At 35.4% G+C, this 19,109-nt stretch overlaps 1 protein-coding gene across 5 annotated transcripts in view; it reads right to left on the reverse strand.

Annotated features, from left to right (window-relative positions):
- The window catches only part of LOC125667312 (circadian locomoter output cycles protein kaput-like), a 51,875-nt gene extending 38,237 nt beyond the window's left edge, over positions 1-13,638 (reverse strand). For 2 of the 5 annotated variants that reach the window (XR_007367127.2, XR_007367126.2), the window contains exons 1-3: positions 13,458-13,619; positions 650-700; positions 62-115 (exon numbers count right to left, since the gene is read on the reverse strand). Coding sequence is in view for 3 of the 5 variants with exons in the window: in XM_048900752.2 (XP_048756709.1) it covers positions 62-115; positions 650-700; positions 13,458-13,507 (155 nt within the window). In the remaining 2 variants the exon portion in view is untranslated. Of the gene's footprint in view, positions 1-61; positions 116-649; positions 701-2,440; positions 2,501-13,457 lie in introns of those variants that run through there. The other 3 variants (XM_048900753.2, XM_048900752.2, XM_056155901.1) reach the window with 3 other exon arrangements.
- Between the last annotated feature and the right edge of the window lie 5,471 nt (positions 13,639-19,109).

Here is a 19,109-nt window from a genome sequence, read left to right on the forward strand (position 1 = left end):
TTATATTACTTATTATTACAATTATTACCTGTATGTTATTACTTATTATTACAATTATTACCTGTCTGTTGTATCTTTACTGCCAGACATTCCTTTACTATCGTCCGAGAAAAAGCTAAAAAACAAGTTACTGAATTTCAAATATTACCAAAATCTTAAAAAAGTAATGCCAGTTATTTAAAAAATTTCAAGAAACAAAATTATTTCTAATATGCAGATTCAAAACTAGACGTCAAAGCCCATCAATCATACATTCACTATAGATTTTTCATCTATACGAAATTTGTCAAAACAGCAGTTTAGACTTGGCAATTATTAAAAGACACTAAATTTTGTGTTTTACCAAAAACTTTCAACTTCAATCATAACGGATGCAGAGGGAATGGTCATAATGCCTTATTTGAAATAAAATATTTCCAATAAGGCTTTTGAATTTTCTTCACATATTAATTTACTCCAATTCAAAGAGTACCTCTGCCTTTTCTGTTAAAAAAATTATTCAAAAATATTTGCTGATGCTTGAAAATAAACTAGACCTCAATCCAAGAAAATGGAATGTTTTTCTCCATTTCTAGCTTTTAATTTGAGTTACACAACTTTAAATGTTATCTACAATAAGTTCATGACCCAGAATATACCCAGCACATACCTTTTACAGCTTTTTCCATCATCATCAAAGTCATCTCCTAAGGAGTATTCACTACAAAACAATGATTGCATATAACATTTTGAAATTCAGAGATTCAGTTTTTCCAATATCTAAAATTCTTGGGAAGCAAGTAAAAACAAGATGTGTTTGTGAAACACAAATGCCCCCGATAATGGCCAATTCCAAAGATGACCAAGGTCACAAGGGCAAATATCTTGGTACCAGTTGAAAGATCTTGTCAAAAGAAATGCTCATGTATAATATAAAAGCTCTAATACTTACCATTTAGAAGTTATGACCAATGTAAAAAAATAAATAAAAGTAAGTGAAATGTCAAGGTCAAAAGATTTAATACCAACGGAAAGGTCTTGTCACAAGGAACACTCATGTGAAATATCAAAGCTCTATCTCTTACTGTTCAAAAGTTATTAGCAAGGTTAAAGTTTTCAAAAAGTTAGTCATACTCCAAGGTCAAGGTCACATGGTCAAAAATGTTGGTACCCACGGAAAGGTCTTGTCACAAGGAATACTCATGTGAAATATCAAAGCTCTATCACTTACTGTTCAAAAGTTATTAGCAAGGTTAAAGTTTCAGACAGAATGACAGACAGGACAAAAACAATATGCCCCCCGATCTTCAATCTCGGGGGCATAAAAATTATAAAAGAACACAAAAAGTTTAACTAATTCATCCCAAAGCTCAGATTCCTAAATTGTAGGTGGGGGGGGGGGGGGGGGGGGGGGGGGTGATTCTTCAATAAGACATTCAATTCAACACTTCAACCTTAAATTTCCATAACTCATACAAAAGTGAAAAAGTGAGGAGAGGGACATCAAACAGCCAATCCATCAAACTTTGATTGTAAAAATAATGGACTTTGCATGTTATAATAACCAACAAGAGTACCACAAATGGTACATCATACACCCATCAGACAGTGATGACAACATTTCAGTATCTGTATCCATAATGAGAAAAAGTCAAGGAAACTATTTGACCTACTTTTAGTTCTAAAGTAGGCCACCTACTTTAAGCTTAAAGTAGGTTATGGTGCACCAATTAAGCTGAAATGCAATCTGAATCTGTATTTCTGAGAGGACGGTTGTGATAACATTTCAGGGCAATACCTGCATTCATAATGAAAAAATGTCCAGAAAACTGTTCGACCTACTATTAATGGACACATCTCGTGTTTTTAAACTTTTTAATTTTTTCAGCAAAATTAATTCATTTCATGCCTAAAACTACTTTACATGTGTTTTAAAAGAAACAGTTTGCGTAGTTTTCGAGTTTGATAGCGATGAAATTCAAATCTTGCGATATGCATATTTTCTTCGATATTTTATGCGCCATTATCTGTGACGTCATATGCGACCTCTAGCGAGAAGATTTGAAAACATTTGTTAGCCATTTCATAAACAGATTAGATTTAATTGACAAACAAACAATTATCACATTAACGGCTTGTAAATAACACTGCATTGGGGTGTTGTGTGCCATTTAAGGGTGTACTTGCTGTCAGTAGAGATGATTTGGACTGTGTTTTTTTCAATTTTCGAAGGAAGGTATGAGGGACAAGACGTGAATAATTTTTGTCGGCACAACGACTTTGCCATAAAAAAAAACCCAGTAGAATTTGTCCCTATATTTTTTCAAACAAGCTCTTGGACAAAGACGTATATAAACTGCGAGAAAATGGTTTTATCGAAGCTTCGAACTGTTACATATAGGCCTACCGCATATGCTTTCCGTTCTGCTATCAAATTCAATACACACTTGCACCAACTGACCTTCACCTTGTAACAACATATAGGCAGAACTTTGCTAGCAGTGTCTACCAACTGGTAGGTCTAAAAAAGAAATTTAAAGATAAAAGATAATAGAACTTTCAATTATAAATAATAAAATATGATATTTCCCAACTTTGAATTGAATTACAGTGGAACCCCGTTATTACGTTCCCCCTTTATTACGTTAGTCCGCATATTACGTTGGAATTTCAAAGCACAAAACCATTTCTTAACAAACCTATATAAAATAGACCTTGTTATTACGTTGTCCTAAAATGCCGGGACTCGGTATTACGTTGTAAAAATTCTGACAAAAACGTAATAAACCCCTAATTATTCAATAGTGATTCTCAAAATAATAAGCCATTCACACCTTGACTGCCTGAGACAGTCACCACGTACATTTCCTGGTCTGTTTGGGGATTAGAGACGCTTGGCTGATCACGCTTCGATAGATCTAGCGACATCAATACAGGTGAATACCCCGTATAGAAGCCAGTGATAAACAATTAAATAATGTTTATTTAGAAATTGTACTCTATGAAATTTACTTATTTTGCATATTTTGATAATCAAAGAAATAATTTCTCAACCAGCTGCGTGTTCAGCATAGTGTGATTACCGTCGCTATTAAAACTCTATTTACGGACAGCTTTGGTACCAAACAAGAAAGACAAGATTTATCGTAGCAATGTTACAACCGCTTGGGTAACTGCTTGGACATAGGTGTTCAATTAAAAAAAAATGTTCGTTGTTTGGACATGCAGCTTGGGTGTTCGTAAATCTCGACCATACATACACCAATCTATCGGCCGATTCGTGCACGGCATTTACCTCAGTGAATATTTTAAAATCCCTTGATGCGCACGTGATTTTAGTGCCATCATTTAGCGTTATAAATGAAATCTTCGTGCATCATTATATTTTTTTTTATGTGGATTGCGCTTAAATTGTTCTCCGTGCATGTTTACCGTTGGTGAGAAGTGTGTAAGTGTTGGGTATCGTGTGCGTTTTGTGTCTATAGTTTTGTTGTTTTTTGGGTGGGATTTTTTTATTGTGTTGTGTATTGCGCATAATTAGAACTTAATACAAACGATGTTTTGTTAAATTTTTTTAGTACGAATGTTGAATACAAACCAGAACGAGTTATTGAGAGAAATTTACATGAACGCATTGTTTTAAAGTTGAACAAAATGGCGGTCCAAACGAATGCAGAAAAAGCAACGTTTATCAAAACATCCTTATGTATCCTACACCAGAAATAAAGAAAAGGGATAAGAACATAAAGAATTACGGACATTAAAGATAAGATGTAAATAAAACAAAGTATCATAGTCTTTTAAACAAAGAAACAGTAAAGATATATTCACACACCCCTTCACGGAGTACCAACGGACGATATACAATTTCCAAATGATAATTTTAACGGATTTCACTGGGAACGTTTATTACGTTGCCCCCGGTATTACGTTATTTTATCGTGACAAAATGGAAAACGTAATAACGGGGTTCCACTGTATAATGCTTTCATTTTTTTTAAAGGAACGCGTACGTGTTTACAACAACAGCACGCCGCGCTCCCACTTCCTAAGTAACAATGTGTAGATAACAAAAAATAATGATTAATAAAATTGCTTGAATAAAATAATTTAAAAGTATTGTGATTTTCACAATAACTTTGATCATTTTTATTATATTTTTTTTCCCGAAATGCACCCGTGACGGTAGGCCTAGTTGTCAATGCTACATAATCGTATTATAATTTAGGCCTATCTAACTTCTCCAAAAATAAATTTAATAATAATTGCTCTGTTTATTTTAGAAAAGCAACAACGCTAATTACAGTTGTTTACAGAAATGGCATTACCAAATAGTGTTTAGACAGTGATCCCATGTAAACATTATTTACTCGCAAATTTATGCAGATTTCATACTCGCTTTCCTCGCTACATTTGGGTCGCTATTTGTATGCACTGGTGGCTAAAAGATATAAGACTCGGGAAATTTGTCAACATCGAAATAAATGTTATCCATGGTAAATAAATTAGGCCCCTAAAACCCGAGTTTTTAAAAATATCTAACACTACTATTACAACAAGTTGATCGACGAAGGTTGCATATGACGTCACTGTACCACGTGACTACCTATCTAATTAACTAGGCTTTTTGAAATCGGGGCTTAGATTTAAGTCCACATTGTGGCTAATTATCGCAATACTTCAGTGAACGAACTATTACAATTAATTTCTACAAGCATAAGGAAGACAAAATGCATATAATTCTGTATACTTTGAAAACACGAGATGTGTCCTTTAACCCTTAAGTAGGTCGCGGTGCACCAAGCCACTGAATGCAAACTCACTCTTACGCTTCTTGAGGGAGAAATTGTGACCAAATTTCAACACTGTACATGCATCCATTAGGGAAAAAGTCTGAAAAACATGGCCTTGGATGGTCAACCAGCCAGAGGCACGAACAGCACCATAACATGTCTGATGACAGGCGTATAAAAAAGATATTATATTTTTCTAACAAGTGGGGGGAGGGGATGTATAAGCCCCTCCCCATGTTGCACATGCCTATACATCAAAACATGAAAATAGCAATTACTCAACAAAATGAATATGTCTTGTTAACAATACTGAAAGAAATGTTCCTTCTTTTATTTTGGTACCAAGATATTTAAAGAAAATTTTCAGCGAAAAAAATATCACTGACTTATTTATAACTCTTACTTCTTTCCAAGGTGGTTGCAAAAACTTATGTACAATAATTATTTGGCTTTGCATGTAATAAATACAGAATGACATGCAGTGATTTTTTTTGTTTTTCAAACTACCACCCCTTCTTTTGAATTGGAAAAAATTAGAGACATTTTCCTCAAATTGGGAAAAATCATTCATAGTAAATTAAAATGGTAAATATGCATAAAATAACCAAATAACAATTTTTTGTTTGATGTTTATTTCAGATCTGATTTAAAATCATAAAATAAATCATTATTTAACATTAAATATGTATTGGAAGTCACACCTTGTATATATATTATTTACTTTTTCTAAGAAATACTTATTGTCTAATTTCATAAACAAATAATGAATTATTAATTCACCAGCATTTGTACTCATAATCTTGTAAACATTATATTAATAATCAAGTTTCCAGAATGTCTCTCCTGTTTGTATTTTTCGGATTTTAGTAAAACCCTATACTGTTGGCCACTTCCTGTTATTAGCCTGACCCTACATATAATGGTGGTCAAACTAAATTGTCAACAATATTTATCTGGAAACTATATACTTTGCTGCATATCTGCTTATATGGATGCCTCTATTGTTTTACATATTCTTTACAAAACCTTTTGCATGTGCAGTGGTTTGGAGAATAAAACTGAAGAAAAAAACGTATTTACTCTTTGTCAGTAATATACGGTAACTTTTTTTTAAAATGGCCTAATTTCCCTAGATTTGAAATTGGGAAAAACATATATATATAATTGGGAAAAAATAGCTAGTTTTAGTGAGGGGAAACAGCCGAATATCGGTGGCATTTTGGCCCAAAAAAATCACTGACATGGTATAAGCATATCAAATGATTTTTCATTGCAATTTTATTTGCCAATAACACATTTCATCTGTCATACAGAAATTTTCCATTCATGTTGTCACTTTCACAGTTCACCTGTATATTAATGCATTAATGGCATACATGTCATATTATATCTATTTTTTGTATCTGTATATATATAATGCGTGCACTTTTGTGGCATATCTTGCCATAACAAACAATTCTGTGAACTGTAGATGAGGCTTTCTAAGGTGTCGGTGAAATAAGTCATGGTCATGTGTGGGAGGATGCACATCCTCCTTCATGAATATAGAATACTGAATATATTACATGTACTATACCATAACAGTAGCCTGACTATCACTGAGGAGTAGTGTGCGAGTCTTTAGAAAATATAACACATTTAGTTTCCTCATGGTACATGTTTGGACAGAATCAAATTTTGACGGACTATCAATGCTCCATTTATGAAGTGTTATAAGATCTTTCAGAAGAGTTAGAATTTTCAAAATATCAGTAATCACTAAAGGTCGATATCTTTAATACCAGAGGAAAGCCTCAGATAAGGGGTGGAGCCTACTTTACAGACATGCTGCCCTGCAGCAAAGATTACCATGTGACCAGCTACTCTGTGAGCCTACATAATTCAAGGTATCACACCGGTAATTATTTTCACTATATATTACTATAGAGGAAAAAAATTCATTAAAAATCCGTTTACAGAATTGATGCCGAATAACGCAATCAGAAACGTTCTATGTTACCTGTCTCATCTGCCGACACTGGAAAAACAACATCCTATGTGGCATTTTCGAAAATAAATTACCCGCAAACAAGACTACCGTCAAATCCACGTGTTTTTCACAGCCGGAGTACACCTCAGGAAGTAGCCTCAGCTACCAACAGCAAATAGTTCCTTTGTATACACCTGGTTATTTCCACAAATTACACAAAATTTCCTAATCAGGGGTGCAAAAATTAAGAGAAAAGAAGAAGAGGAAATGAGAAAAATCGCGCATGGAAAAAAAATATTTCTTTAAATATATGGAACTACAATTGACTAAGTTCATTTTGATTGGACAATTACCGGTGTGATACCATAAATAGGAAGTTAATTAGTGGTCTCTCAGTAAAACAACAGGATAGTAAGCCAAACCTAGCTTGCAATTTTAATCTGTTTTTGCAGATTTGATAAGGATTAAGAGATTAATAGTATAAAATTCAGAAATTCATATTATTCATTCATTCCATTGATTATTGATTTTTAACTTATTGAAATAATTTTATAGAACTGTCGGTTATTCCTGTCACACAGTTCCCAGTTCCACTTATTATAAACCAAAAGTGTGTCATGGTTGCTGCTAACCTTTCCTTACAAAAATCTAGTGCTATCCTGTTCTATGGTCAGTATACTTTTCCCATTACTTCTAACCTTTCCTTACAAAAATCTAGTGCTATCCTGTTCTATGGTCAGTATACTTTTCCCATTACTTTCACATGCAATGTCCATTACTTTTACACGTCAAGATTAATTCACTGGCATGTTGCCCCTCCCATTCCTTCAATGAAAGTAGTAAAAAGTATTCAACATGTACGGTTGAACTGATGAATTGAATTCATGTACTAATGGACCCCTCCCCCTTATGATTTAGGAGATTCTGAGCTTTGGGTTGAAACCGTTTGAATTTTTGTTAGATTATCAATTATTAAGATTATCATTGCGGACAGGAAAATAAGATCTAATGTAGGTCATGGACGGATGGGCCAATCCAACTGAAATGCAAACTAAACTTGTATTCCTCCAAGAGGAAGCTTATGACTAAATTTCAGGGGAATATCTGTATCTGTAACAAAAAAAGTCCAGAAAACTGTTTGATCTACTTATAACCCTAAAGTAGGTCAAGGTGCACCAATATCCAGCTGAAATACAAACTGACTCTTCCGCTTCTTGAGGGAGAAATTGTGACCAAATTTCAAAGTAATACATGCATCCATTAATACAGAAAAAAGTGCAGAAAACATGACCTCAGATGGAGAGCCAGCCAGTCAGCCATCCAGACCCACAGACAGCACCATGACGTAATACATCCCGTCTAATGACGTGAATTTAAAAATTAGAAAATGCTGTGTAGGGTGTTGTTTTTCTGGTGTTGGTAGACGAGACAGGTAACATTGAACATTTTCAACTGCATTACTTGGCTTCATTTTAGCAATCTGGTTTTCCTCTATAGTAATATATAGTGAAAATAATTACCAGTGTGATAACTTAAAACACAGGTAACCCTAGCTGCTTCAGAATGCTGATAATTATGAACTTCTTGTATTGTCAAAACACCTAACTGGGATAGACGGTCAATCAAACTGTGCTCTGTAGTTGAAAGTTTGATTGACAAGCAGCTGAACATTGGTCTCCACAAAGATTGCTGGGTTTTTCCTGATACTGGTTGTACATTATTACCTGCCTGTTATTACTTATTACAATTATTATCTGTCTATTACATTAGTCATAAGACATCTTTCACAAAACCAAGAACCTTGTAAACTAGAAAATCAAAAGTCATTGCAAATCTTACTGTATGGCTCTAACTATACAGGTGACCACACATCTATCAATCATATTATAACATATTGCAAATAACAAAAACATTTTAGTGCAATAAATTATCCTCTTATTGATAGGTACAAGATATATACTCTGCCCTACTGTAGACCATACAAGACAGTGTGGTAAGTCTCAACATCGTCTGGACAAGAATATATACTACTCAAAATTTGATAAGGATCATAGATATTTTTATGTTTAAAAAATTAATAAATGCATAACTGGCAATATTGTGTCCAAGTGAAATCAAAAACGTCTTCAACAAACTTGCACGTGCATTTCATGCCATGGGAAATGCGTTTCTCATCACAGTTTATGCTTTTGCTACCATTGCACGATTTTTACTCAGGCATCAGTGTCTGATTCTTTCAAAAATTTCAAACTCACTTGAGTGTTTACACTACGTTTATCAATACAATGCCCCCTCAACGTGTAAGGCGTCGCCTGACGACAGAACAACTGGCCAGATGTATTGGAATGCTTGACGCTGGCTATTTCACAACGTGATGTTGCAAATGCACTAACCGTCAGCCAGAGCGTTGTATAAACAGGGCCTGGAACCAACAGCAAACGTTTGGTACAGCAGCACACCGACATGGGGGTGGTCGTCAGAGGTCAACAATCCAACTCCAAGACCATTTTGTGGCTCTTCAGGCACGACGCCATCCCTTCTGGACAGCAACCTGCCTACATAATGACCTCCTGAACGCCTCGGGGGTGAATGTGTCCACTCAGACAATACGGAATCGGCTTCACAATGCAGGTCTCAACTCGAGAAGGGCATGTGTTCGAGTCCCTCTGACTGTTCGACACCGGTGGGAGCGATTGGACTGGGCTGAAGATCATGTCACTTGGACACAGAACGATTGGGTTCAAGTTCTGTTCACCGATGAGTCCAGGTATTGTTTGGACTTTACAGACAGGAGGCACCGAGTGTGGCGACGACAACGTGAACGTTTCCATGATGCCAACATCAGTGAACATGACCGTTATGGTGGTGGTTCCATCATGGTCTGGGGTGGAATCAGCAGGGATGGAAGAACAGATCTTCATGTCCTGGAGAGAGGAACAATGACGGGGGTGCGGTACCGGGATGAGATCCTCGATGTTTACGTCAGACCCTACGCTGGTGCTGTTGGCCCCGAGTTCATCCTGATGGATGATAACGCCCGTCCTCATCGCAACAGGGTGGTGGAGCAGTACCTTCAGCAGGAGACAATTGTCCGTATGGACTGGCCAGCGCGCTCGCTGGACTTGAACCCGATTGAGCATGTATGGAACATGCTGCAGGTTGCCCTTTCATGCCGTAGAGCACAACCCACGACTTTGGCAGAGCTCGGAAACGCCCTCGTGGAAGAGTGGAACAACCTTCCCATTGGAAACATCCGGGTGCTTATTGACAGCATGGCTCGACGTTGTCAAGCCGTCATTGATGCAAGGGGAGGCCATACCCGGTATTGACATTTCATCGACTAAGTGTAGTGATCGACTATCCCCAAAAACTGTGTAATTCTTTCCCTGGTTTGCTGTTAACTTTTTGTAATGAAATGCCTTTTGGTGTTGTTATCAGATTTCAAGCATTCCGTATTGATAAAAGTTCATGCCATTCATGAATTTTCATTCATAACCTCAGTAAACACGTTTCTGAGTCAAATTTATGTCTTTTGTTATGTTAGTGGTAAATTACACACATATAACCTAGTGATCCTTATCAAATTTTGAGTAGTATATATGAACAACTTCTATTGTATCTTGGTCAGCAAATAGAGAGACATATACTTTCTGAATTTCCAACACTCAGATTCGGAGTGCAATCTGAAATATATGTATATATATATATATATATGATGAAATAATTTGCAATCAGAAAACATCTGCATATTCCATTCCCATCATAGAAGATATAAGGGTGCATTAATTTCTTTTAGAAATATATTAAATTAATTCTAACCCCCCTCCTCATCCCCATCCACACTGTGGTCATTTTGAAATATGTTTTGCATTATAATTGCATTATAACCGACATTACATCTATCACTTTATCATTTGACAGAAAACAGATCTATTATTTAGTGAGAATAAGATTTTTGTAGCGTTAGCCTTCAATATACACATGGTGCTCATGCAGAGCATACTGTATGGCATTCTCCAATATACCAGTTTTTAATGAGCTCTTCTGTGTAGGAGGTGCATTTAGTGGAGCTTTGACTGCTTAAGGTATCATGACGGTAAATGTCCAACCAAAATGAACTTAATCAATTGTAGTTCCATATATGTAAAGGAATTTTTTATTCTTGCGCGATTTTTCTCATTTCCTCTTCGTTTCTTTTAATTTTTGTACCCCTGATTAGGAAATTTTGTGCAATTTGTAGAAATAACCAAGTGTATACAAAGGAACTATTTGCTGTTGGTAGCTGAAGCTACTTCCTGAGGTGCACTCCGGCTGTTTACACATATATGAAAAACACATGGATTTGAGGGTAGTCTTGTTTGCAGGTAATTATTTTCTCGAAAATGCCGCATAGGATGTTGTTTTTCTGGTGTCGGCAGACGAGACAGGTAACATAGAATATTTCCGACTGCGTTATTCAGCATCAATTCTGCAAACTGATTTATAATGATTTTTTCCCCTCTAAAGTAATATATAGTGAAAATAATTACCAGTGTGATACCTTAAGTGGGACAGGGTGGACCTACAGGTATCACACCGGTAATTATCCAATCAAAATAATCAAAATTAACTACATCAATTGTAGTTCCATATATTTAAAAGGGTATTTCTTTTTTATGCATGATTTTCTTATTTCCTCATCTTTTTCTCTCTTAATTTTTGTACCCCTGATTTGGAAATTTTGTGTAATTTGTATCTCAAAATGAAATAAGTCAATTGTAGTTCCATATATTTAAAAGAATATTTCTTTTTCATGCATGATTTTTCTTATTTCCTCATCTTTTTTTCTCTTAATTTTTGTACCCCTGATTAGGAAATTTTGTGTAGATTGTACACCTGATTAGGAAATTTTGTGTAGATTATAGAAATAACCATGCAAGTGTATACAAAGGAACTATTTGATGTTGGTAGCTGAGGCTATACTTCCTGAGGTGCATCCCAGCTGTTTACACACGAGAAAAACACATGGATTTGAGGGTAGTCTTGTTTGCGGGTAATTCTTTTTTGAAAATGCTGCATAGGGTGTTGTTAATCTGATGTCAACAGATGGAACAGGTAACATAGAACATTTCCGACTGCGTTATTTGGCATCAACTCTGCAAACTGAGTTTAAATGATTTTTTTTTCCTCTATAGTAATCATGGTAATATATACTAGTGAAAATAATTACCGCTGTGATACCTATAGTCAGTGAGGAAGATGATAAAATGTATTAAAAGCAGCTTATTCTCTTTACACATTTTAATGTATATGTAGGAAATTCAAAATACTATCGAAAGATATGTTTTACTGAAGTGGAATTATAAAAACATTGTCATGCAAGTAATATCCTAGATATGATACGTACGAGCACAAAATAACGTGATATAATAAGACTATCATGTATTTAATTATTCCCTGAATACTTATCATTTACTTAGTTTGTGTATAAGTCGAATTCGGGTGATGAAACAAGTGCATATGAGAAAATCAATCAGCACATTCACTAATGCAGCAATTTTTTCCGCACCTGTTCTCCCAAAGGGAAATAACTTGGACATATCTGGCATATTGTCAAGCAATGTGAGGTTAGTGTGACTTCAGCATTGACATAGAAAATCTGTTCAGCAGATCTTATATGTTTTTCAATGTGAAATGAGTATTGTACAATAATAAATTATGATCAAAACTTAATTTCCTATCTTAGATCTAGTCATCATGAGAATTTTTCCCCCTTGTACAATAAATATATATATAATACACATGGTAAAAAATATCTGAATCTAGATTATAAAATCTCAACCATGGCTTAGTCTATTGGGAGGAAGGAGGAGTCCTATTTTTCTTGTACATCCAATTTGTTGGGGGGGGGGGGGGGGGGGGTGGGGGGGGGGGGGGGGGGGGGGGGGGGGGGGGGGGGTGTTATTATATTTAATTATTTTGACATGAATCGAATGCTTAATTTCCTGACTTTTTGAAAACATTTAGTTTGAACAATATCATGTCATTTGATTAGAATTAGGATATTATCAAAATATTAAAAATGATTTAATAGCGATTTCTGTAGATTTTTCACAATTCTCATGTCAAATATAAAAATTTTGATAATTTAAATCTAGCTACGTCAGCTGTACGTCAACTGAGATTTTCTCATGATAAATGCATGTAAACGTAGTGAAACGCAAAGTATTGTGAGTTTAATGTCTACATTTTTACGGTTGAGTTTACACTGCACCCAGGTGTTACAACATCACAACAGTTCTAGTTTTTAACATGGACCACGTACGATATGCTCTATGAAAATTCAGAACTGACATATGGAACAAGTCTTACATGACATGATATTATTTAAAGAATTAGTATCTTAGCTTACCTATTCTTCTCATATCTTGTACTAGGCCCTGGGCCTCTAGATCGATAGTATGTATAAATATATAGGCCTAGTATCATATGTGTAGCTACTTAGCTTGCCATAGGCCTATGTCAGACAATGTACTTCAGTAGTAAATGGCCTCTGCAATGTTTGCAAAGATCAAAATGTTTGAAAGAGTACTTGTAAATAGTACATTTTCTGTAAAAAAAAAAAAATATCACACAGGGTCTAGTATGCAAGACACACTAGAGTCTAAAGTAAACATCACCATCCAGACTTAGATTCTACTGTTCTATAGGCCTAGTTATAGCTCGGATTTTCTTACCTTTCGCTTCGGCTTGGAAGCACTTGCTTTAACCGTTTCCCGTAATTCATGTCATTAAATTGAATATAGCAGGTCCATCATAATTTCATATTTATCTCGATTATCCATGTTTCCCTGCTACACATACATCATACTGCTGTACGCATGTCAAACGGTCGCCATTTATTTATTGAGCTGGCTTGTTCGTGACCTGTGTGTTTCACACCGTTGGGTCGTTTCAGAATTTAGCGAAATAGCTTTGCTATTGTTAAGAGGTTCGTACGGAAGCCGATAGGTGCCAGGGTATAGAATTAATATTTATTTAACTGGCGGCCGCCACTTAATTTATGTGGCGACCGCCAGTTAATTTAACTGGCGGCCGCCACTTATTATCTGGCGGCCGCCAGTTAATTTATGTGGCGGCCGCCAGTTAATTTAACTGGCGGCCGCCAGTTAATTCCAGATAAATTAAATGGCGGCCGCCACTTAATTTATATGGCGGCCGAGACTCAAATTAAATCATTTATATGGCTGTCACCAGTTATTCAATTCCTCTCTCTTTCTCTCTCTCTCAAAATGAAAGGGGTGCAATCCCTCCCAATGCTTAGTAATATGTATGTGATATATATATATATATACAATTAAGAGCATTAAATTATTGTTTTTCTATTGTACTGTTAAATACGTAGAACCACGGGACTGACCCTCCATTTTTTTTGACAACGTTCAATTTCTATTATTTTCACATGCAAACTATAATTATTTTCACATGTGAAATAAGATTAATTGGCGGATTGGCCCCCACCCCACTCTTTTGGTGGTAGTAATGAATGGTAAAAATGTAAAAATGAATTAACTGATCAATTGAAGGATGAACGGAGCCCCCTCCCTCCAATTTAGGAGTACGAAGTTTGGACAAAAGAGACATTTTAGGTTCCGTTTTTGCTTGTCAACAATTGTAGAAGACAATTTCTCCTCCGACTGTCCCTATACACTTTGAAAAACGATGCTGCGTGTTTGCGTACTATTCTAAATCTTTCCAAAAATAATCACTCAGCGATACGAATTACATTGTTTTTGCAACTGGCAGCCGCCATATATGAATTAAGTGGCGGCCGCCAGATAAAATAACTGGCGGCCGCCAGTTAATTTATATGGCGGCCGCCAGATAATAAGTGGCGGCCGCCAGTTAAATTAAGTGGCGGCCGCCACATAAATTAAGTGGCGGCCGCCAGTTAAATAAATATTAATTCTATACCCTGGCACTTATCGGCTTCCGTAGGTTCGCACCTAAGTTTTGTATTATTGTCAATTCCTAAAAATATATTTTTACTTTCTGTACGAAAAGGGATTTATGAAATTAAATGAAAAACTGGCATAGTGCTTGTTATATTGAGACTTGTACGTTAAAACTTGACCTTTTTGCACTTAAAAATTGCGATTTAGATCCGTCTGTTGGCGTACAGTATAGGCCTAACATACATAATACAAATCAATCATTACATTAAATAAATATACTTACCAATGTCTCCTAACAAAATGATTATAAAAATGTCTAATACTATGGGGCCTAGTAAAAACAAGAGGCCCACAGGCCTTATCGCTTACCTGCGTGTGTTAGCCTAGTTGAAAGGTGAAGATAACGAACAGTGATAAATTTCTAACTCCTACAAGGAATACAAAATAATTAAGAGTTGAATGGGCAAACTGCACGGACCCCTGGATATAGTAGACCAGAGGTGGCATCAGGTACCCAGGAGAAGTAGGCAACCCCCCCCCCCCCCCCCCCCCCCCCCCCCCCCCCCCAATCAGCCACACCAGCTGCAATCCCTATGTATTGATCAGGCAAACAGAGCAGTCCATAGTTAAATTCAGTGTGCCAAGAATGACCTAACAATTGGTATGAAACACATAAGACAGCATTTGACCCAGTGATAGGTTGTTACTGGCAAACTAGATCATTATAATGACCATATAATTTGTGAAATGCTGACTCAAAACAAGACTGTTAAAACCCCTGTAACATATCAACTTGTTTTGTCAGTAGCCTGCCTAGATTTAAATACTGCGCGATCATACGCAGAACAAGCTCTAGCATATCAAATCAGTTGAGATATTATATAAAACACCATATGCAAGTGATAATGGAATATTGCTATATAAATTTGGGAAGTTGACAATGCATCATAAAGTTGAGTTGTTAATTAGTTTGCAGTTAAGGGAATATTAATTTTCAATGAAATATCTAAGTACAAAGCAGATGTGGAGGACTCGATCTGTGGTATGTGTCTTAATTTTATCTCGAGTTCACACTGGGATATCAATACATCAAATCGACATATTTTGAATGAAAATTAATGATTATTGTTTATTAATAGATAAAACGTTGTCAATATATCTAAATGTTGAGTTCAAGGTCATATCAAGAGATTTTTTCTTTTCATGAAGAAGCTTTAGAATAAACTAGCTCTGCATGCTTCTAAGAATATAAAAACAGGTCAGCTAAAAAAAAGGGGGCACAATTTGTACCCAAGTTTTAAGAACACATCTCTTTCTTAAATGCAAAAGTTCTTGATGAAAGGCTTAAATATAAATATATGTAAAATTAATTAACACGGACTAATTTTGACCCAAACCTGGGGTTGCAAAATTCACGGTTTTGGTACATCCTTTCTGCTTTTCCTAAATAAGCACTAAGTTTTTATATTATATCAGCAAACTCATACAAGAAGCATCTCAAATGATACTCCTTCTAAATATCTATTTAGCTTTAATTTAGTATCAATCGCATTAAAGATGGTATCAAAAGGGTATGATCTAAATGTTTTACACATATACACTATATATACTAAGTTTGGCCACTCCCTGATGTCAAAACTTCTACCACAGGAATCATGAAATTTACAATTTTGGTGGAGGTCTTCCTAATCTACATCACTATCATAATACTGTAACAATGCTTCCAAGTTGTCTGCTACGTGTACAGGAGTACACACGTACTGTCTGAACACTTGTTCTTATATATGATATTTTATTAAGAATTTGCGTAACAGTATTGTACAATTTTGGTCCCATGGGGATCCGGTTTAGAATAGGTCTTCAGTACCTCCTTGCTTGTCGTAAGAGGCGACTAAATGGGACTGTCCTTCGGATGAGACCGCAAAAACCGAGGTCCCGTGTCATAGCAGGCGTGGCACGATAAAGATCCCTCCCCGCTCAAAGGCCATAAGTGCTGAGCATAGGCTGAAATTTTGCAGCCCTTCACCGGCAGTGGTGATATCTCCATATGAGTGAATTTTAATAATCTCGAGAGGGACGTTAAACAATATTCTATCAATCAATCTACAATTTTGAGCATTGTCACATTGTCATTCAATCCTTTACAATAAAAGTTTACAGGAAAGAAATGAAGAAATGTACGTAAACAATTATAGAATATCTAATCAACCAATTATCAGCGGCTTATGCCCCAGGAGGGGTAGCAGGCATAAGTAAGTATATTCAACCAATTATCAAATACAATCAAAATGTCATTAAGAATTATTGACTTGCAACAAATCAAAGACCACAGATTCATTAGTGTCTCAATATCCAATTAGCAAATGAAAAATAAAATGTTTAGTCTTCGTTTTATTAAATGCTGCAATTAGCAGATCTTCATACCATTGGCTTTTGGCAGTTAGCAATGTCAAACACATTAGCAACATGTATTGTAACAACATGAGGGAAACGTCAGTGGTATACTTATCATATTAGCAAGTGGTGTCAACATTAATGCTAAAATAATATATGTTTTTCAAAATGAAGCAATTGGCTGCATAAAACTGCATGCATTGTAATGGAGGAAACTGACTGAACCAAACTGTGTTGTAACGAAGGAATGGTTGAACCAAACTGCAATGTATACTTCACAACCTGGATTTTGGTGCAAAGAAGTTCTCATTTTCATTGCCAAAACACTGCCTTAATTATAAATGTATGAATATTTTTCATATCTACAGCAAGGATAATTAATATTGGCATGATTTATTTATGTTTTATTGTGATTTCCCCATTAACTACTGGTGCTACTTACCATTTCATAATTTTGTTTCTATAAGGATAAATTTATATACTCCTCCAGGTGAAGTATTCATAGGGATTGTAACAATATCAGGAACTGGCCTGCAGGGACTTGTATTTATATCAGGGATTGTAACAGTATCAGGAACTGGGTCCTGCAGGGACTTGTACTTATATCATTCTTAACAATTTTCCTTTCGTGTATCTCTTTCTCTATACAATTCATTAAGACCATACCTATATCCCTAAAAACATTATTCATAAACTCTCCTTATCCTTAAAAATCATTATTCATGAATTCTCCCTTATATCCATATAAACAATATTCATGATGACTCAATCTCTATCCCTATAACATTATTCATGAACTCTCCTTTATCCCTATAACTTTATTCATTACCTCTTCTTATCCGTATAAACATTATTCATTAACTCCTCCTTATCCCTATCAACATTATTCATTAACTCTCCTTATCCCTATAAACATTATTCATTAACTCCTCCTTACCCCTATAAACATTATTCATTAACTCCTCCTTATCCCTATAAACATTATTCACTAACTCTCCTTATCCCTATAAACATTATTTATTAACTCCTCCTTATCCCTATAAACATTATTCATTAACTCCTCCTTATTCCTATAAACATTATTCATTAACTCTCCTTATCCCTATAAACATTATTCATTAACTCCTCCTTATCCCTATAAACATTATTCATTAACTCTTCTTATCCCTATAAACATTATTCATTAACTCCTCCTTATCCCTATAAACATTATTCATTAACTCCTCCTTATCTCTATAAACATTATTCATTAACTCCTCCGTATCCCTATAAACATTATTCATTAACTCCTCCTTATCCCTATAAACATGATTCATTAACTCTCCTTATCCCTATAAACATTATTCATTAACTCCTCTTTATCCGTATAAACATGATTCATTAACTCTCCTTATCCCTATAAACATTATTGATTAACTCCTCCTGATCCCTATAAACATTATTCATTAACTCCTCCTGATCCCTATAAACATTATTCATTAACTCTTCCTTATCCCTATCAATATTAATCATTAACTCCTCCTTATTCCTATAAACATTATTCATTAACTCCTCCTTATCCCTATAAACATTATTCATTAACTCTCCTTATCCCTGTAAACATTATTCATTAACTCTCCTTATCCCTATCAACATTATTCATTAACTCCTCCTTATCCCTATCAACATTATTCATTAACTCTCCTTATCCCTATAAACATTATTCATTAACTCTCCTTATCCCTATCAACATTATTCATTAACTCCTCCTTATCCCTATCAACATTATTCATTAACTCCTCCTTATCCCTATCAACATTATTCATTAACTTCTCCTTATCCCTATAAACGTTATTTATGATTATCCCAATCCCTATTAACTTTACTCGTGCAATCTTCGCCACAGTGGTTTAGTGGTAGAGTGTTCGCCCCACATGCAGAAGGTCAGGGTTCGAATCCCGGTCATGACAGACCTAAGGTTGTTAAAACAGGTAGTGACAGTTCTATTGCCAAATGCTCGGCATCAAGTGTGAATGTCACGGATCCTTGGAGAAGACCTTA

The sequence above is a fragment of the Ostrea edulis genome, chromosome 2, assembly GCF_947568905.1.
Source record: "Ostrea edulis chromosome 2, xbOstEdul1.1, whole genome shotgun sequence".
NCBI classification, from domain to species: Eukaryota; Metazoa; Mollusca; class Bivalvia; order Ostreida; family Ostreidae; genus Ostrea; species Ostrea edulis.